Source organism: Coregonus lavaretus (assembly GCF_964263955.1).
Source record: "Coregonus lavaretus genome assembly, chromosome: 25".
NCBI classification, from domain to species: Eukaryota; Metazoa; Chordata; class Actinopteri; order Salmoniformes; family Salmonidae; genus Coregonus; species Coregonus lavaretus.
The window spans coordinates 10,073,185-10,090,596 of NC_140012.1; the positions used below are offsets into that span (position 1 = coordinate 10,073,185).

The 17,412-nt window shown below is 42.0% G+C and overlaps 1 protein-coding gene across 1 annotated transcript; it reads left to right on the top strand.

Moving 5' to 3' along the window:
- Nucleotides 1-1,161: 1,161 nt before the first annotated feature.
- Nucleotides 1,162-10,342, top strand: LOC311100449 (ORM1-like protein 3). The gene is made up of 5 exons (XM_084141371.1): nucleotides 1,162-1,257; nucleotides 1,920-2,129; nucleotides 4,226-4,377; nucleotides 6,787-7,499; nucleotides 8,210-10,342. The coding sequence occupies exons 2-4, from the start codon at nucleotides 1,956-1,958 to the stop codon at nucleotides 6,920-6,922; spliced, it is 462 nt and encodes a 153-aa protein (XP_083997497.1). The 5' UTR covers nucleotides 1,162-1,257; nucleotides 1,920-1,955; the 3' UTR covers nucleotides 6,923-7,499; nucleotides 8,210-10,342.
- The last annotated feature ends 7,070 nt before the right edge of the window (nucleotides 10,343-17,412 follow it).

Genomic DNA, 17,412 nt, shown 5'->3' on the forward strand with positions numbered 1-17,412 from the left:
GGGACATTTTTCAGAATAAAAAAGAAACGGAATGGAGCTAAGCACAGGCAAATTCCTAGAGGAAAACCTGGTTCAGTCTGCTTTCCACTAGACACTGGGAGATGAAATCACTTTTCAGCAGGACAATAACCTAAAAAACAAGGACAAATCTACACTGGAGTTGCTTACCAAGAAGACAGTGAATTTTCCTGAGTGGCCGAGTTACAGTTTTGACTTATATCTACTTGAAAATCTATGGCAAGACCTGAATGGATGTCTAGCAATGATCAACAACCAATTTGACAGAGCTTGAAGAATTTTGAAAAGAATAATGGGCAAATCCAGGTGTGGAAAGCTCTTAGAGACTTACACAGAAAGACTCACAGCTGTAATCGCTGCCAAAGGGGCTTCTACTAAGTATTGACTTAGGGGTGTGAATGCTTATCACATTTATTTTTATTTTTTATAAAAACATGTTTTCACGTTGTCATTATAGGGGATTGTGTGTAGATGGGTGAGAAGAAAAATATATTTCATCCATTTTGAATTCAGGCTGTAACACAACAAAATGTGGAATAAGGGAAAGGGTATGAATACTTTCTGAAGGCACAGTATTTAGGAAAGTATGTGGTGACGTAATGGGTAGGCCTACTTTTCTTACTTCAAAGAATTTAACACAATTTGTAACTACTTGGTAGCCTGCCAAATGGTGCCTGTGGTGCTGGATTTAATTAATTCCTAAGAAAAAATATATATATGAATAGTTTATTACTGTGTAATTACTATTTATTATGTACTTTCTCAGTGAATACTTGGTGATTTCTGTAGGCCTACCGTACAAATAAAGTTATACCATTTGTTTTGATATCAAAGGTTGACCTATTGATAATAGTCAGAGATGGTCTATCTATAGTGTCATAATGCTATATTTTAAAACGAATTTAAAAAATGTGCCAGTTCATTACCCATGAAAAGTGCCCTCTCACTCCCATTCCTGTGACGTTGCAAGGGGGCGTATCTCTAGCGTTTCAACGCATTCCAATTTTATTGGTCCGTTTTACCCATGTGATGTAAAGGCACCAATCGGCGCTAAGAGCGATGAATAAAAACAATTTATCCCAAATTTGGAGCTCTGAAAATGATGACGTTTTATATGAATTGTGCTGTGTTGCCACCAGCTGTGCGCAAGACGAACAAAGTGGCTGGGAGTTGAACTGTTTAGCCTGAATGTCGGGCTATGATCTGAAGGATAACATTGCATAAAGAATCAATAAGAAGGTATGTGAATGAATGACTAATCGAAACGATATAGCAGTCTAACCTAATGATGTCAATTACCTAACCAGCGAAGGAGATAGCGAATAAGAGGAATACCGTGATAACAGACTGAAGATAAAAGCCTGATTGAAGCCATTTTCTCCTCTAAGTAGGCTATTATCTGAATTATTTGTATTTACTTGATTTACTTATTATTATTATTATTACAGTAGTACATGATGCAGTGTGTTAGATCATACTGTATTATTTCAATTTGATCATGGAAACTTTTGGAAGAACTGATGAAGAAAGTACAATATTTGACTTGAATCAGCCTGCCCTACATACATGATGGGTCATGACTATGTTGTAATTCTTTTGATGACTCTTTTAGGTACTTGAAGAGTCTTTGCATCTTTTTATACTGTATGATCAAGACTACTCTATTGTCAGTAACATTTCAGCTAGACTCCCTCCCCAAAGTTACACACAACCTAGTTCACCACATTCCAACTAACTTAGACAAGCCTATAAAAGGACCCAACCCCCTCCCAATAGGGTCTAATGAACAGTACATGGATGGAATAGTCAAGCTGTACCCTTGCCGTATTGTTTGCATTATGGATAATGATCGGCATACCTATAAGGAATTATATCACACACCCTTCTGTTCTGTTTCTCAGGCGGACGAGGAGCGTGGTGACTGGTGCGTTGACATCATGAATGTGGGCACGGCGCACAGCGAGGTGAACCCCAACACGCAGGTGATGAACAGCCGGGGCATCTGGCTCTCCTACCTCCTGGGCATCGGCCTGTTGCACGTCGTCCTGCTCAGCATCCCCTTCGCTAGCGTACCCGTGGTCTGGACCCTCACCAACCTCATACACAACCTGGTGGGTAGTGGGCTCCTTATTAGGCTATGCCTAGGGGCACCAGTGAAACCTCACCACTTTATAACCTAAGTACTGTAGGTGGATGGTCCAGTCAGTGTTATCCACACAATGGTAGTCTCTATAAGCAAACTCCTGCACTGTCATTAGGAGAGGGCAGAGTGAAGGTCAATAAAGTCAATAATCCATGGGGCAGTCTTAAACATTTGCAATTGCATTGCTATAAACAGTTGCATTGCTATAAAAGTCACAGAACAGTACTATATCAGCTTACACACCCTTTCCTAAAATACATCGATTTGTGGTTGTACGCTACTGAAAAATGCATAGTATCACTTTTGCCCATGCAATTTTGAATATACAGTGCATTCAGGAAGTATTCAGACCCCTTGACTTATTCCACATTTTGTTACATTACAGCCTTTTTCTAAAATTAATTAAATCGTTTTTTCTCCCTCATCAATCTACACACAATACCCCATAATGACAAAGCAAAAACAGGTTTTTAGAATTTTTTGCAAATGTATAAAAAGAAAAAAATGGAAATATCACATTTACATAATAATTCAGACCCTTTACTCAGTGCTTTGTTGAAGCACCTTTGGCAGCGATTAAAGCCTTGGGTCTTCTTGAGTATGACGCTACAAGCTCAGCACACCTGTATTTGGGGAGTTTCTCCCATTCTTCTCTGCAGATCCTCTCAAGCTCTGTCAGGTTGGATGGGGAGCGTCGCTGCACAGCTATTTTCAGATCTCTCCAGAGATGTTAGATCGGGTTCAGGTCCGGGCTCTGGCTGGGCCACTCAAGGACATTCAGAGACTTGTCCCGAAGCCACTCCTGCGTTGTCTTAGCTGTGTGCTTAGGGTCGTTGTCCTGTTGGAAGGTGAACCTTCACCCCAATCTTAGGTCCTGAGCGCTTTGGAGCAGGTTTTCATCAAGAATCACTCTGTACTTTGCTCCGTTCATCTTTCCCTCGATCCTGACTAGTCTCCCAGTCCCTGCCGCTGAAAAACATCCCCACAGCATGATGCTGCCACCACCATGCTTCACCGTAGGGATGGTGCCAGGTTTCCTCCAGACGTGACGCTTGGCATTCAGGCCAAAGAGTTCAATCTTGGTTTCGTCAGACCAGAGAATCTTGTTTCTCATGGTCTGAGAGTCCTTTAGGTGCCTTTTGGCAAACTCCAAGCGGGCTGTCATGTGCCTTTTACTGAGGAGTGGCTTCCGTCTGGCCACTCTACCATAAAGGCCTGATTGGTGGAGTGCTGCAGAGAAGGTTGTCCTTCTGGAAGGTTCTCCCATGTCCACAGAAGAACTCTGGAGCTCTGTCAGAGTCACCATCGAGTTCTTGGTCACCTCCCTGACCAAGGCCCTTCTCCCCCGATTGCTCAGTTTGGCCGGGCGGCCAGCTCTAGGAAGAGTCTTGGTGGTTCCAAACTTTTGGTACCCTTCCCTAGATCTGTGCCTCGAAACAATCCTGTCTCTGAGCTCTAAGGACAATTCCTTTGACCTCATGGCTTGGTTTTTGCTCTGACATGCACTGTGGGACCTTATATAGACAGGTGTGTGGCTTTCCAATTTGTAATTTATTTTTGTTCCTTTTATTTATTTTAATTTTTTTGTCATTTAGCAGACACTCTTATCCAGAGCGACTTACAGGAGCAATTAGGGTTAAGTGCCTTGCTCAAGGGCACATCAACAGATTTTTCACCTAGTCGGCTCGGGGATTAGAACCAGCGACCTTTCGGTTACTGGCACAATGCTCTTAACCACTAAGCTACCTGTCCAATCAATTGAATTTACCACAGGTGGACTCCAATCAAGTTGTAGAAACATCTCAAGGATAATCAATGGAAACAGGATGCACCTGAGCTCAATTTCGAGTGTCATAGCAAAGGGTCTGAATACTTATGTACTTATTTATTATTATTATTTATTTTTTAAACCTGTTTTTGCTTTGTCATTATGGGGTATTGTGTGTATCAAAAGGTTGTAATGTAACAAAATGTGGAAAAAGGGAATGGGTTTGAATACTTTCTGAATGCACTGTAACAGCTAAAGCTTTCCTGACCAACTATTCTGTGCTGTGTGTGTTGCAGTGCATGTACCTGTTGTTACACTTGGTGAAAGGAACTCCGTTTGAGACTCCCGATCAGAGCAAGGCTCGCTTCTACACATACTGGGAGCAGATGGACTATGGTGTCCAGTTCACTGCCTCACGCAAGTTCCTCACCATCACCCCCATCGTCCTGTAAGGACCTCTACAGTACAATGTGCTGCACTGTTTATATGTTTATTACTGTTTTATACTTATAAACTAATAGTCTGTTTACTACTATTAAACCCTTTAATTTCATGCAAAGTATAATTTCATGCAAAGTGTTACATTGGTATTTAAGGAGGAATAGGACTGTAAAGTGAAGCATATCTTTTAAATATTGTTTGTTTCTCTGCTGTCCTCTCAGCAGCCTCTTCCAGCCAGTCTGTGGGCTGCTGTGGTGCCTACTGTGCTTGCTGGCAGCAGGAGGCCTTAGTTAGAGACACTCCTGGGAGATGCTTTGTCACTAATGCTTAGTCAATGAGCCATGATGCATCTATTGGGAGATACATCCTCTTATTATTACGTTTTTTTGGAGGAGAAATTCTTGTCACTTTGATCTTCAAAAGTCACAACAGTTGACAATTTCACGTGGCATTGTTAATTGGAAAGACATGTAAATGTCGACCAAAAAGCTGATACCTGGCCTCCCGAGTGGCGCAGCGGTCTAAGGCACTGCATCGTAGTGCTTGAGGCGTCACTACAGACCTGGGTTCGATCCCAGGTTGTGTCACAACCGGCTGTGATTGGGAGTCCCATAGGGCGGCGCACAATTGTTTCGGAGTACGAATGACTCGACCTTCGCCTCTCCTGAGCCTGTTGGGGAGAAAAAATAAGCAGATACTTGTTGTTGTCCAGACAATACAGTGAGGGAAAAAAGTATTTGATCCCCTGCTGATTTTGTATGTTTGCCCACTGACAAAGAAATGATCAGTCTATAATTTGAATGGTAGTTTTATTTGAACAGTGAGAGACAGAATAACAACAACAAAATCCAGAAAAACGCATGTCAAAAATGTTATAAATTGATTTTCATTTTAATGAGGGAAATAAGTATTTGACCCCCTCTCAATCAGAAAGATTTCTGGCTCCCAGGTGTCTTTTATACAGGTAACGAGCTGAGATTAGGAGCACACTCTTAAAGGGAGTGCTCCTAATCTCAGTTTGTTACCTGTATAAAAGACACCTGTCCACAGAAGCAATCAATCAATCAGATTCCAAACCCTCCACCATGGCCAAGACCAAAGAGCTCTCCAAGGATTTCAGGGACAAGATTGTAGACCTACACAAGGCTGGAATGGGCTACAAGACCATCGCCAAGCAACTTGGTGAGAAGGTGACAACAGTTGGTGCGATTATTCGCAAATGGAAGAACCACAAAATAACTGTCAATCTCCCTCGGCCTGGGGCTCCATGCAAGATCTCACCTCGTGGAGTTGCAATGATCATGAGAACGGTGAGGAATCAGCCCAGAACTACACGGGAGGATCTTGTCAATGATCTCAAGGCAGCTGGGACCATAGTCACCAAGAAAATAATTGGTAACACACTACGCCGTGAAGGACTGAAATCCTGCAGCGCCCGCAAGGTCCCCCTGCTCAAGAGAGCACATATACAGGCCCGTCTGAAGTTTGCCAATGAACATCTGAATGATTCAGAGGAGAACTGGGTGAAAGTGTTGTGGTCAGATGAGACCAAAATGGAGCTCTTTGGCATCAACTCAACTCGCCGTGTTTGGAGGAGGAGGAATGCTGCCTATGACCCCAAGAACACCATCCCCACCGTCAAACATGGAGGTGGAAACATTATGCTTTGGGGGTGTTTTTCTGCTAAGGGGACAGGACAACTTCACCGCATCAAAGGGACGATGGACGGGGCCATGTACTGTCAAATCTTGGGTGAGAACCTCCTTCCCTCAGCCAGGGCATTGAAAATGGGTCGTGGATGGGTATTCCAGCATGACAATGACCCAAACCACACGGCCAAGGCAACAAAGGAGTGGCTCAAGAAGAAGCACATTAAGGTCCTGGAGTTGCCTAGCCAGTCTCCAGACCTTAATCCCATAGAAAATCTGTGGAGGGAGTTGAAGGTTTGAGTTGCCAAACGTCAGGCTCGAAACCTTAATGACTTGGAGAAGATCTGCAAAGAGGAGTGGGACAAAATCCCTCATGAGATGTGTGCAAACCTGGTGGCCAACTACAAGAAACGTCTGACCTCTGTGATTGCCAACAAGGGTTTTGCCACCAAGTACTAAGTCATGTTTTGCAGAGGGGTCAAATACTTATTTCCCTCATTAAAATGCAAATCAATTTATAACATTTTTGACATGTGTTTTTCTAGATTTTGTTGTTGTTATTCTGTCTCTCACTGTTCAAATAAGCCTACCATTCAAATTATAGACTGATCATGTCTTTGTCAGTGGGCAAACGTACAAAATCAGCAGGGGATCAAATACTTTTTTCCCTCACTGTAACTTGTTAAATGACCTCCTTCTCCCAGCTTCAGTCTTTCTTTGACCTACCCTTTCTTTCTCTCCCTCATACATTCTTCCTCTCCCCCTAGCTACATCCTCACCAGCTTCTACACCAAATATGACCGGGCCCACTTTGTGGTCAACACAGTCTCCCTGATGACTGTGCTCATTCCCAAGCTCCCCCAGCTTCACGGAGTCCGGATCTTTGGGATTAACAAGTACTGATGGGGCGGAAAGGGACACTGCCATTCCACCATCTTCCCGTGGACTGTGAACACCGAGTATCAGGCCCCTTGCTTTGGCCCCCAGCCCATAGGGATGCATGGTCCCTCTCTGTCTCCCAGTGCTATTTGAGCACTCCGCTAAATGAAGCCTATGGGGGATACACAACACAAAAACTGTAAAACAGAGGCAGAATTGATTTACTTTAACTGTACAGGGCCTGGCTGGTGTTCCCAGCCAAGCCCTGTGGCGTTTATTTGTGGCGTTTATTTGTGGTTCCCTTTATGTCAGAGTTGTTTGAATTCACAGAGAACACTGCAAGTGAAGCCTTTGTGGACATACAGTAGTATGAGATGTTTTGAGATTGAGTTACAATGTGGAGAGGAGAAACCTCTGAACAGTTTGGTCCTGAGAGAAATGAGACGGAAACATTTTGCACCCAGGGGGACATTTTAAAAGTGAAGGCACTCTGCTAGGGACGATGCCCTCTAGAATTATAACTCTACCTTTCTTTAGCATCTTTTCCTCATAAGGCACATCTTCTCTTTCTCTCGTAAGAAAGGACAGATAAATACTGGGGGCAGCAGGGTGTCATCATGCCCGGTAGTCCTGACGTATGGTCCTGAGCCCTAGGACCATACGTCAGGACTACCGGGCATGATGACACCCTGCTGCCCCCAGTCCGCCTGGCCTTGCTGCTATTCCAGTTTCAACTGTTCTGCCTGCGGCTACGAAACCCCTACCTGTCCCAGACCTGCTGTTTTCAACTCTAAATGATCGGCTATGAAAAGCCAACTGAGAGACCTGAGCCCTAGGACCATACGTCGGGACTACCGGCCGTGGTGACTCCTTGCTATCCCCAGTCCGCCTGGCCTTGCTGCTATTCCAGTTTAAACTGTTCTGCCTGCGGTTATGGAACCCCTACCTGTCCCAGACCTGCTGTTTTAAACTCTAATGATCGGCTATGAAAAGCCAACTGAGATTTATTCCTGATTATTATTTGACCATGCTTGTCACTTATGAACATTTTTGAACATCTTGGCATGGTTCTGTTATAATCTCCACCCGGCACAGCCAGAAGAGGACTGGCCACCCCTCATAGCCTGGTTCCTCTCTAGGTTTCTTCCTAGGTTTTGCCTTTCTAGGGAGTTTTTCCTAGCCACCGTGCTTCTACACCTGCATTACTAGCTGTTTGGGGTTTTAGGCTGGGTTTCTGTACAGCACTTCGAGATATTAGCTGATGTAAGAAGGGCTATATAAAATAAAATTGATTGATTGATTGATAAATAGAGGGTGGGTTAGCTAGGGAGTTGCTCTGACTATCACAGTGGTCAGACAAGAGGGAACAACAGAATTACGGTTTGTGCTGTTTGTGCCATCATTCTGTTAACAAAATTTGCATCTGCACTGTTCTTCAAGTAAATGTGTTTTTGTAGAATTTTTTTGTTAAAAGTAGTCCTTGTGCATAGAGTTGTAAGGTTTGTTTAACGTTGCAATCATTGTTTTTCATACATTTTAAAGTGATACCGTGGAATTGCCCCTTAGGCTAATGCACAATAAGTTCAGGACTATTGTGAATACATTTTACAAAGTAAAACCTATAACGATGAGGGTTCAAGTTTTTGTTTTGTTAAGAGTAGGCCTACATGGAAAAACCTCACTTTTTCTATGGTTACTAAGGTCAAGCAAGCAAACCTTTTATTTCTTGTCAGTGAATACCTGTACATGATAGGCCTTGACTTGGAGAGGTATTCTTTGTTTACAAGTCAGTATTTAATGTAGGTCCAAGTCCAACCATACAGAATACTATGCTTAGCTTTGGTATTTGATTTCAGTGAATGAGGGTCGTAACTTAAGTAGGTGTACCAATATTGTTCAAATACATAGCTACAGTATACCTGAATACAGTTGGGAAATTCCTGACAAATCTACAGTAGCTAGCAATATTAACATAACATATTTTGAAGTTACGCCTTTATCAGTATTTTGTCTTGGTGTATAAAACATATCCAGTCCTTGAAGTCCTCTTATCTTCAAAGAACTCTTCTCACATTTTAAGTTGTTGAGCAGAAAACATCCATTATGGAAGGTTTGGTGGGGGTTATTGCCTCTAGTCTAAATTTGAGTTTTAAGGAGTGTTTAGCTGAAAACATGTTAGCTTTTGCAGAGACAAATCTATTTGTTACATACTATAATAGTATAATGTTTATTGAACAACAAAACAGTTAAAAATAAGTTGGCTCAGTTGCTGAGATATGGACGTTGCCAATTGGTTTAGAATCTAGATCTTGTTGGTATTAGCAAGCCTTAACAGCATACTATTACGACTAGTGTTGAAGTTGAACACTTAGGCCTGTGCTGTCTTTCAACTCCTACTTGGTACAAAACTAGTCATACAACTCTAGACAGTAATCAATGGGTATTGCAACCCGAAAGGTTTCCCTTCACTGGAACTAAGGGGCCATGAAAAACAGCCCCAGACATTCATTCCTCCTCCACCAAACTTTACAGTTGGCACTATGCATTGGGGCAGGTAGCGTTCTCCTGGCATCTGTCAAACCCAGATTCGTCCGACGGACTGCCAGAGGGTGAAGCGGGATTAATCACTCCAGGGAACGCATTTCCACTGCTCCAGAGTCCAATGGCGGCGAGCTTTACACCACTCCAGCCAACGCTTGGCTTTGCGCATGGTGATCTTAGGCTTGTGTGCGGCTGCTCGACCATGGAAACCCATTTCATGAAGCTCCCAACAAACAGTTCTTGTGCTGACGTTGCTTCAAGAGGCAGTTTGGAACTCGGTAGTGAGTGTTGCAACCAAGGACAGACAATTTTTACGCGCTTCAGCACTCGGCCCCGTTCTGTGAGCTTGTGTGGCCTACCACTTCGCGGCTGAGCCATTGTTGTTCCTAGACGTTTCCACTTCACAATAACAGCACTTACAGTTGACCGGGGCAGCTCTAGCAGGGCAGAAATTTGACGAACTGACTTGTTGGAAAGGTGCCACGTTGAAAGTCACTGAGCTCTTCAGTAAGGCCATTCTACTGCCAGTGTTTGTCTATGGCAATTGCATGGCTGTGTGCTCCATTTTATACACCTGTCAGCAACGGGTGTGACTGAAATAGACGAATCCACTCATTTGAAGGGGTGTCCACATACTTTTGTATAGTGTAGCAGATGTTGTTGAATTATATAGTATTTTTTCTAGGTTGAGAGGCTACAGTTGTCACCTAAGGTGTTGTATGCTCTAATTTAAAAAAGCTTAGTCTTTTAAGGACCAACTGTATTTCTCAGTATTGTTATAAATTAGTGAGAACACAATGGCACATAGGAAATGTAAGAAATGGATATGCATTTAGCAAAGTTACAGTATATGTATTTTCTCTCTGGCAGTGAATATTAGTACTTGAACTAGTTCGATTTGTACATTTTTTTTGGGGGGGGGGGGGGGGGGGGGATTGTGACTTATTTGCTTAGGTGAAGCTTATTTAGAATCTAGTATCTGAATGTTATCAGAAAGGTTTTGTCTAGGCTTGTGTCTTTGACAATATTACTTGATTGTTCATTTGTTGAACACAACATTAAAATTCTATATTCATGAAATATGTCATTTTCTGTAGGCCACATCTCATATTAACATGCATTAAACGTTTTATCACCTCACTAAACTAACACACGATGGCAGCAAAGCTGTACTGAGGGGAAATCCTTCAGTAAAGTACAATAGTAGAATACTTTGTCCTGACTCCTAACACAACTACTGACCAGCACTGATCAGCCAACAACACATCAGTCTGGGTATGCTGAGCTCTTACCATGTATACTAACCAAGTCCATTCAGCCCCGTATGTTGCATCTGAGTTAGGGAAGTATAGGTAGGCGTGAATCCACACTCTGTAAGTTATGTGTGTCTCTGGCTTTGAATGTGTTATTAAATGTTTGATAATATCCAGACATTCCAAATACCCCAGAAGCCATTTTAACATCTACATTTCCATCATACAATGCTAGATTGTTATGAGACCAATAGAAAATGCCATGTGCTTGATTTATGTACTACAGTGATGTTCTCACGTTAAAAACACTTCTCTCCAGTAGAGGGCAGCAAATGCCTGTCACTGATCCTAATCTGTACTGACATTTCCCTCCTATAAATAGAAATCGCCTGAAGGGAGAGATTATTGGCCTCTTTTTTATCTTTCCAACCTGCATTTTGTACATTTCCAAGGGTTTGTGTGGACTTGTCAGCTCACCCTAACCTTGTCTCTTTCATTGAAATTGCATTTGAAGATTTATATTAAGATTCTTGATGGCTTCATGTGTAAATAGTGGTTGGTTGGCGGCTTCTGTGATCTTTTAACTCAAAATGTGAAAAACTGTGTAAGTATAAGGTACAAAAGTTTTCCCTTAAATAGCTCAAATTTCTCTCTCATCTCACCCATTCTCTCACTGTTCATCATTATAGGACTCTTGACTCCCACATGCTTCCAACTGCTTGTTGATTTTCCCTATCTGAGAGCAGTGACCTTATATTCCCCCGGCCCTCCCTATAGTAAGCTCTTCCCATAGAAAAGTTATATAACATATTCCATACATTATCAGTCAGTGTCCTCACTCAGCATCTGCACCTTCGTCTGCACTGTTTCCTTGGTGATACTCAATGGTTTCCTGTGTCATTGTCACCTAGTGTATGGTGTAAACCTTAACATTATTTCACAATGGAATGATTTGTACTTTGATAACATTTTGTCTTACTGGCAAGAATAGCAGTGTGACACACCAGGCCAAACTGGTTTGTAAACTCATACAAAGAGAGTTTATCAAGAGCAGCAACATCCAATATGAATTCACGTTTAATAATAAAGGAACACCCCATCCAAAGAAAGCGAAACACATGACATGTTATCTACTTAAATCTACTTATTCCAAGTTGTGCCTTTGAAATATACATGTGCTGTGTTGTCGGATTCCCTTTGCGTGTACCGGGGCTTTTTGAGGAGGTGACAGTGACAGCAAGTGCAGGGGATTAGATAAGTTAGCAAACACAACAAATCATCTAGTGGTCGTGGAAAGACTGTGCCCATGTACTCCCCCTTCTACCTACTGACGCTCACACAAAGTGACCTGACCGAGTGCAGCAGTGCTGAATATCTCATGTGTTCCTTGGGGGAGTGCCCTATAAATAGCAGCGTTCCAGAATATAGTTAAATTAAATATGAGCTTTGGACTCACCTATGGGTCTGTGAACTGAGAACTGAGTGAACTGAGAAACCCAAGGACAGCCAAAGTTCAGAGGACAGATCCCTAAAAAGTGTGTTCAGCTGTTATTGGAAAGCACTTGGGAGGAGAGGGAAGAGAGGGATGCTGTCAAACAGAGTTATGTGTAATATGTATCACATGCTTTAATTCAGGAGGAGAGGATGGTGGGTTCCGGGGTGTGGAAGAAATAGATACAGAATGGTAGCATATTGTGAAAGTCTAAAGGGAAAGGGGCAAATGCAGTTCTATCTTTGCTATCTTTGCACTGCCTCTTGAAGATGCTGGAGGAAACAGGTACAAAAGTATCTATATCCACAGTAAAACAAGTCCTATATTGGCATAACTTGAAAGGCAGCTCAGCAAGGAAGAAGCCACTGCTCCAAAACCGCCATAAAAAAAGCCAGACTACGGTTTGCAACTGCACATGGGGACAAAGATCGTACTTTTTAGAGAAATGTCATCTGGTCTGATGAAACAAAAATAGAACTGTTTGGCCATAATGACCATCGTTATGTTTGGAGGAAAAAGGGTGTGCGAGCAAGGAGGCCTACAACCTTACTCAGTTACACCAGCTCTGTCAGGAGGAATGGGCCAAAATTCACCCAACTTATTGTGGGAATCTTGTGGAAGGCTACCCAAAACGTTTGACCCAAGTTAAACAATTTAAAGGCAATGCTACCAAATACTAATTGAGTGTATGTAAACATCTGACCCACTGGGAATGTGATGAAAGAAATAAAAGCTGAAATAAATCATTCTCTCTACTATTATTCTGACATTTCACATTCTTAAAATAAAGTGATGATCCTAACTGACCTACTAGGATTAAATGTCAGGAATTGTGCAAAACTGAGTTTAAATGTATTTGGCTAAGGTGTATGTCAACTTCCGACTTCAACTGTATAAATACACTGGGGATAATGGGGAAGATGGGCGACACCTGGAGGGGGGTGGAGACAATCGCAAAGACAGGTGAAACAGATCAGGGTATGACAGCCTACCCCAATCTATTCAATAAAATTCCTGATTATATATTATATAATAGAAATCATTTGAAGTGATTAATACTTTTACTTTTGATACTTAAGTATATTTGAGCAATTACATTTACTTTTGATACTTAAGTATATTGAAGACCAAATACTTTTAGACTGTTACTCAAGTGGTATTTTACTGGGTTACTTTCACTTTTACTTGAGTCATTTTCTATTGTCATGACGTGACTTTCATTATTGTGATGACTATAGTTTATCGAATAATTACCTACTATGTTTAATTGTTACTAGATTAAATTAATCATGTAACAATTAACTCATTAGGAATTTGGGTCACCACAGGAAAAGTTGTTTAACAAGTTACCGTTTCCCGAAATATCTAGATATCTGGCCTTTTAGATGTAAGGCTCAGATTGTCCACAAGAGGTCACAATGTCTTTCTTCTTAGTTGTCTGTTTACTTTCACTCGTTCTGGAAGTGATCTTCTGAGGACGGTTAATCAGCCGTGTCGATGATCCCCTGTGGGGTGATGAGAGCAGTGTAGTAGACGATGGTTTGAAGAGAGTAACAGGATGGTCCCACTTAAATTCACCTTCTTAGATACAGTACTTAGAACAGCTACTCAGCCGTAACATTGATTGTTAGTGGAGGCAACTTTGTCGTCTTCACCTCGTGTTGATTTTCAGGGTCGGAACCAATATGGACAAAAGCTTCAGCTTGAGGTCCGTCTAGTCTGATCTGATCATTATTATCTCAATCTTTTATGCACTCTGGTAAAGAGGGGCGATTCCGTCATACTGACACGCTCTCTGAGCTCCCTCGGGCGTGGCTAGTTACGAGGCAAAAGTATTATCATCACTCTGATTTTGTTAGAAAGCTAAAATCACATTCCTATCTTCACGAAAACATTGTCTTCCTCCTTGATATTTTCTACACAAGGTAAAGGAAGTAAACCTGATATACACAGTGTAAAAGCTCTTCAAGTCACAATGTTTTAGTTATAACGCCTTTATAATTGTTTTAATGACATCACAATATAGACATTAATTTTCCATATTCCATTTCTCATCATTCCCAATGTTTGGATGTTGAAATATATTGTCCCAATGTTCATAGTTGTATGTTGAAGTTTTTGGGTGGCAAAAAGTATCTGAAACAAAGGTCATTCCTTTCACCATACTAGCGGGCCAGAGATAGGAGAATCTATCTCTAATTTATGGCAGTATTAAGGTGTCAAGCCGGCACAGTCCCCCTGTGGGTAAGAGGGTGTGGTTGTTGTCGGCCATTTGCCAAGCTGATATGAGGCCTTTGATCCTCACCCAGGGAGAGTCATGGCACTATTAAGTTATCTTTACTTTTACTCAAGTATGACAATTGGGTACTTTTTCCACCACTGTGGAGGAGCCGGGCTAAGTTTCATTTACAGTTGTGTGGACTGCACAGTCTGCACGTCAACAGCTATGTGACCTCTCTCTGTATGTGTTCTGTATGATTTTGCAATTGACTATGTTCCCCAGACCATGCTAGATCAATAGCTCCCAGAGAGTGACAGAGTGATAATTGGAAGTGAAAAGTATTGGTTGGCCCAGATGCTGTTAATTTAGCACTGTGTTGTGTGACTCTGGGAGTATAGTGATGATGACATCATCATATGTTGCTGCTCTACACAAAAGGGAAAGATCAGTAGGCTACCTCTGTCCTTTTTCATTAGGACACGGAAGGAAAGCCACGCGCGTGCACACACACACACATACACACCTTATATTCTCTCATGGGTCACGCACAGCTGGCTACTTCGGCCCTTTCTCTAACTCATCATAATCACCTGCTTTACTGTATTAAATCAGACTTGCACAGTCACTGTGATCTAATACAGTTTGACTGATAAGCAAAATGAAATGAGCTCACTTTATGATTTCATATGAGAGGAGGAATATTGCCCAACAATGTGATTGATGGTTCGGATATTATCCACCCCTTTTTCAATATTGCCGTATTATTTAACAGCTCGACTGTTTGCTCAATTTCATTATTTTTACTTATTACTCGATTATTATCATGATTATTAAAGACACTATATCCACATTCACTATTCAAATAAAGTAATCTATGATTAGGCTGTACAGAACTGAAGAAGTGCCAGGATACAAATTCAAGCCCAGAGGCAGCATTTATTAAAGGATAAATACATTCAATGACATACAGCTTCTGATTCCATCACCGTTACTTCAACGCCTTTCGAAAGCACTCTGCTCATCCCTTATTGGCTTGGCGCTATCTCGCTGACATTGATCAGGGCGAGACGTTGGTTGCCATGACTATTAGCTCAGCCGAAAGACTGCGGGACGATTAGCCGGGGACGAAGAGACAAGTGGCCTGTCCATTTGCATGGCATACATCATTAGGAAGGGCCCAGGCATAGGCTGCATTTGCAGGTCCATTAGCAGACCATCCTCAGTCATATTATATTATATTGATAGCTAAAGATGGGGCTAGATGAGGTTGTTGACAGGCCGCTGGTGTCTGGATATGGGGCCCCGAGGGCCAGCCTCTCTCCCTGGGTGTTCTGGAAGAGCCTGCCTCTGCACTTTGCCTAAGGGGAGAGTTTGAGCCACTTGGCCCCTCTCATGAGTAATTTCCCTGGGCTGGCTAATATCGATCGATCGGCTTCTTGATGCGGTTGACAGGCTTTTCATCTTTACCCTTGTTAAGTGGTGTTCTCATATGTCTCCGTGGTCATTTGCATGGGAATGATGATATTTGAGGTGGACTTGATTCATTTGTAATGAAGGCCCTGTATAGTGGTGAATCAGATGAGAGGATTCACAAGTTGGAGAATTGGAAAGTTGTCACATGCACAGATTAATTATTCATGCTTTTCTAAATCCTGTCAGTTTACTGGAGATAACATTTCCGCATGATGTGGAGTGTACTACTCATTCAGGAATACAAGAACAACAGTTTGTGCATCAAGTGTGTGTGAGTGTGTGCATGACTGTAGCCTACAAAATGCAGTGGCTCATTGAAATTCAGTATGATGATCAGCTTTGCACAACATAACAATTCTGTTGCCATCATTCGCACATCATTTGCACATTTCCGTGCTGAAGTAGATCCTCTTAAAATGTGGAATGGACCATCCGTTTCTTAGAAAAGCAATCCTTGGAATAGCAGTACTTTTTCAATACAAATCAATTCTATTCAAATGTAAAGGTTGAATGGCTTCAGCTCAAAAACGTATCCTTGTTACAAACCCAAGAGGAGGTGAAAGAAGAGACTGCTTGCTCAGTTTTGCTAAGGTCAGCCAGTACAACACGATGTATAACAAATTTGTAGCCATGTCATCAGCGACATTCAGGAACTCCTTACAGCTCATATCATGGGATGCAGCACTGTCCAGGTGCTCTTTATACACCTGTGTGTATAAGATCAAGGAGGGCGATGTCTCTCACACATGTGCACACACACTCATGTGCGGCGTTAGTCGGACACCAGAGCTCTCCGCATGGAGAGAGAGAGAGAGAGAGAGAGAGAGGGAGAGAGAGAGAGAGAGAGAGAGGGAGAGAGAGAGAGAGAGAGAGCGCACACTCATCCTCCTCTCAAACTTACAGTATCTGACTTTGTCTGGGCAATATGTTTCCCGCTTCTTCTATTTTTATTGCTTGCCTAGTCCTCTCAACTCTCCTGTTCAGATGGCAGACTGATGTCATCTGTGCTGTGCCAAGAAAAATTAAGAAATACACTTTCATGAAATATCCGTGTATGTAGGCTATGTGCATCCATGTATAGAGGTTGAGTGTATACAAATACTGTAACAGAAGGAACCGTTTTAGTCAGGTCTGTCATCTTTACACTTGGTTACAACAGTACATTCTATGGTAGCCTATATGGTCTGGCTTGAAACTATATTTCTGGTAGGCTACTGTAATTTGCTATTCAGACTCTATACAGTATGTTAATGCTGACAGTAAGTCAGTAATTGTACAATTTAATACAACATAATTCAGTTTGGATAATGAAGTCAGAAAAAAAAGATGGCCACAGTCTCTCTCCACGTGCATATTTAGCATTACCTTAATCAGATTACTTTCATTATCGCTTACTGGAAATGTGTTTTGCAGCTGTGATATATTGACTCAAGATGCACAGATTAAGATATACTGTAGCAGCCATCTAGGTTATTGGTTGTTGATCAGATATTTACACATGGGAATAAAATAGATAAATATGCAAGGGAGTTTT

Coding starts and splice junctions, on each gene's coding strand:
- LOC311100449 (XM_084141371.1), top strand. CDS start 1,956: ATGAATGTGGGCACGGCGCACAGCGAGGTGAACCCCAACACGCAGGTG. Junction 2,130..4,225: donor CCAACCTCATACACAACCTG/GTGGGTAGTGGG, acceptor TGTGTGTTGCAG/TGCATGTACCTGTTGTTACA. Junction 4,378..6,786: donor ACCATCACCCCCATCGTCCT/GTAAGGACCTCT, acceptor CTCTCCCCCTAG/CTACATCCTCACCAGCTTCT.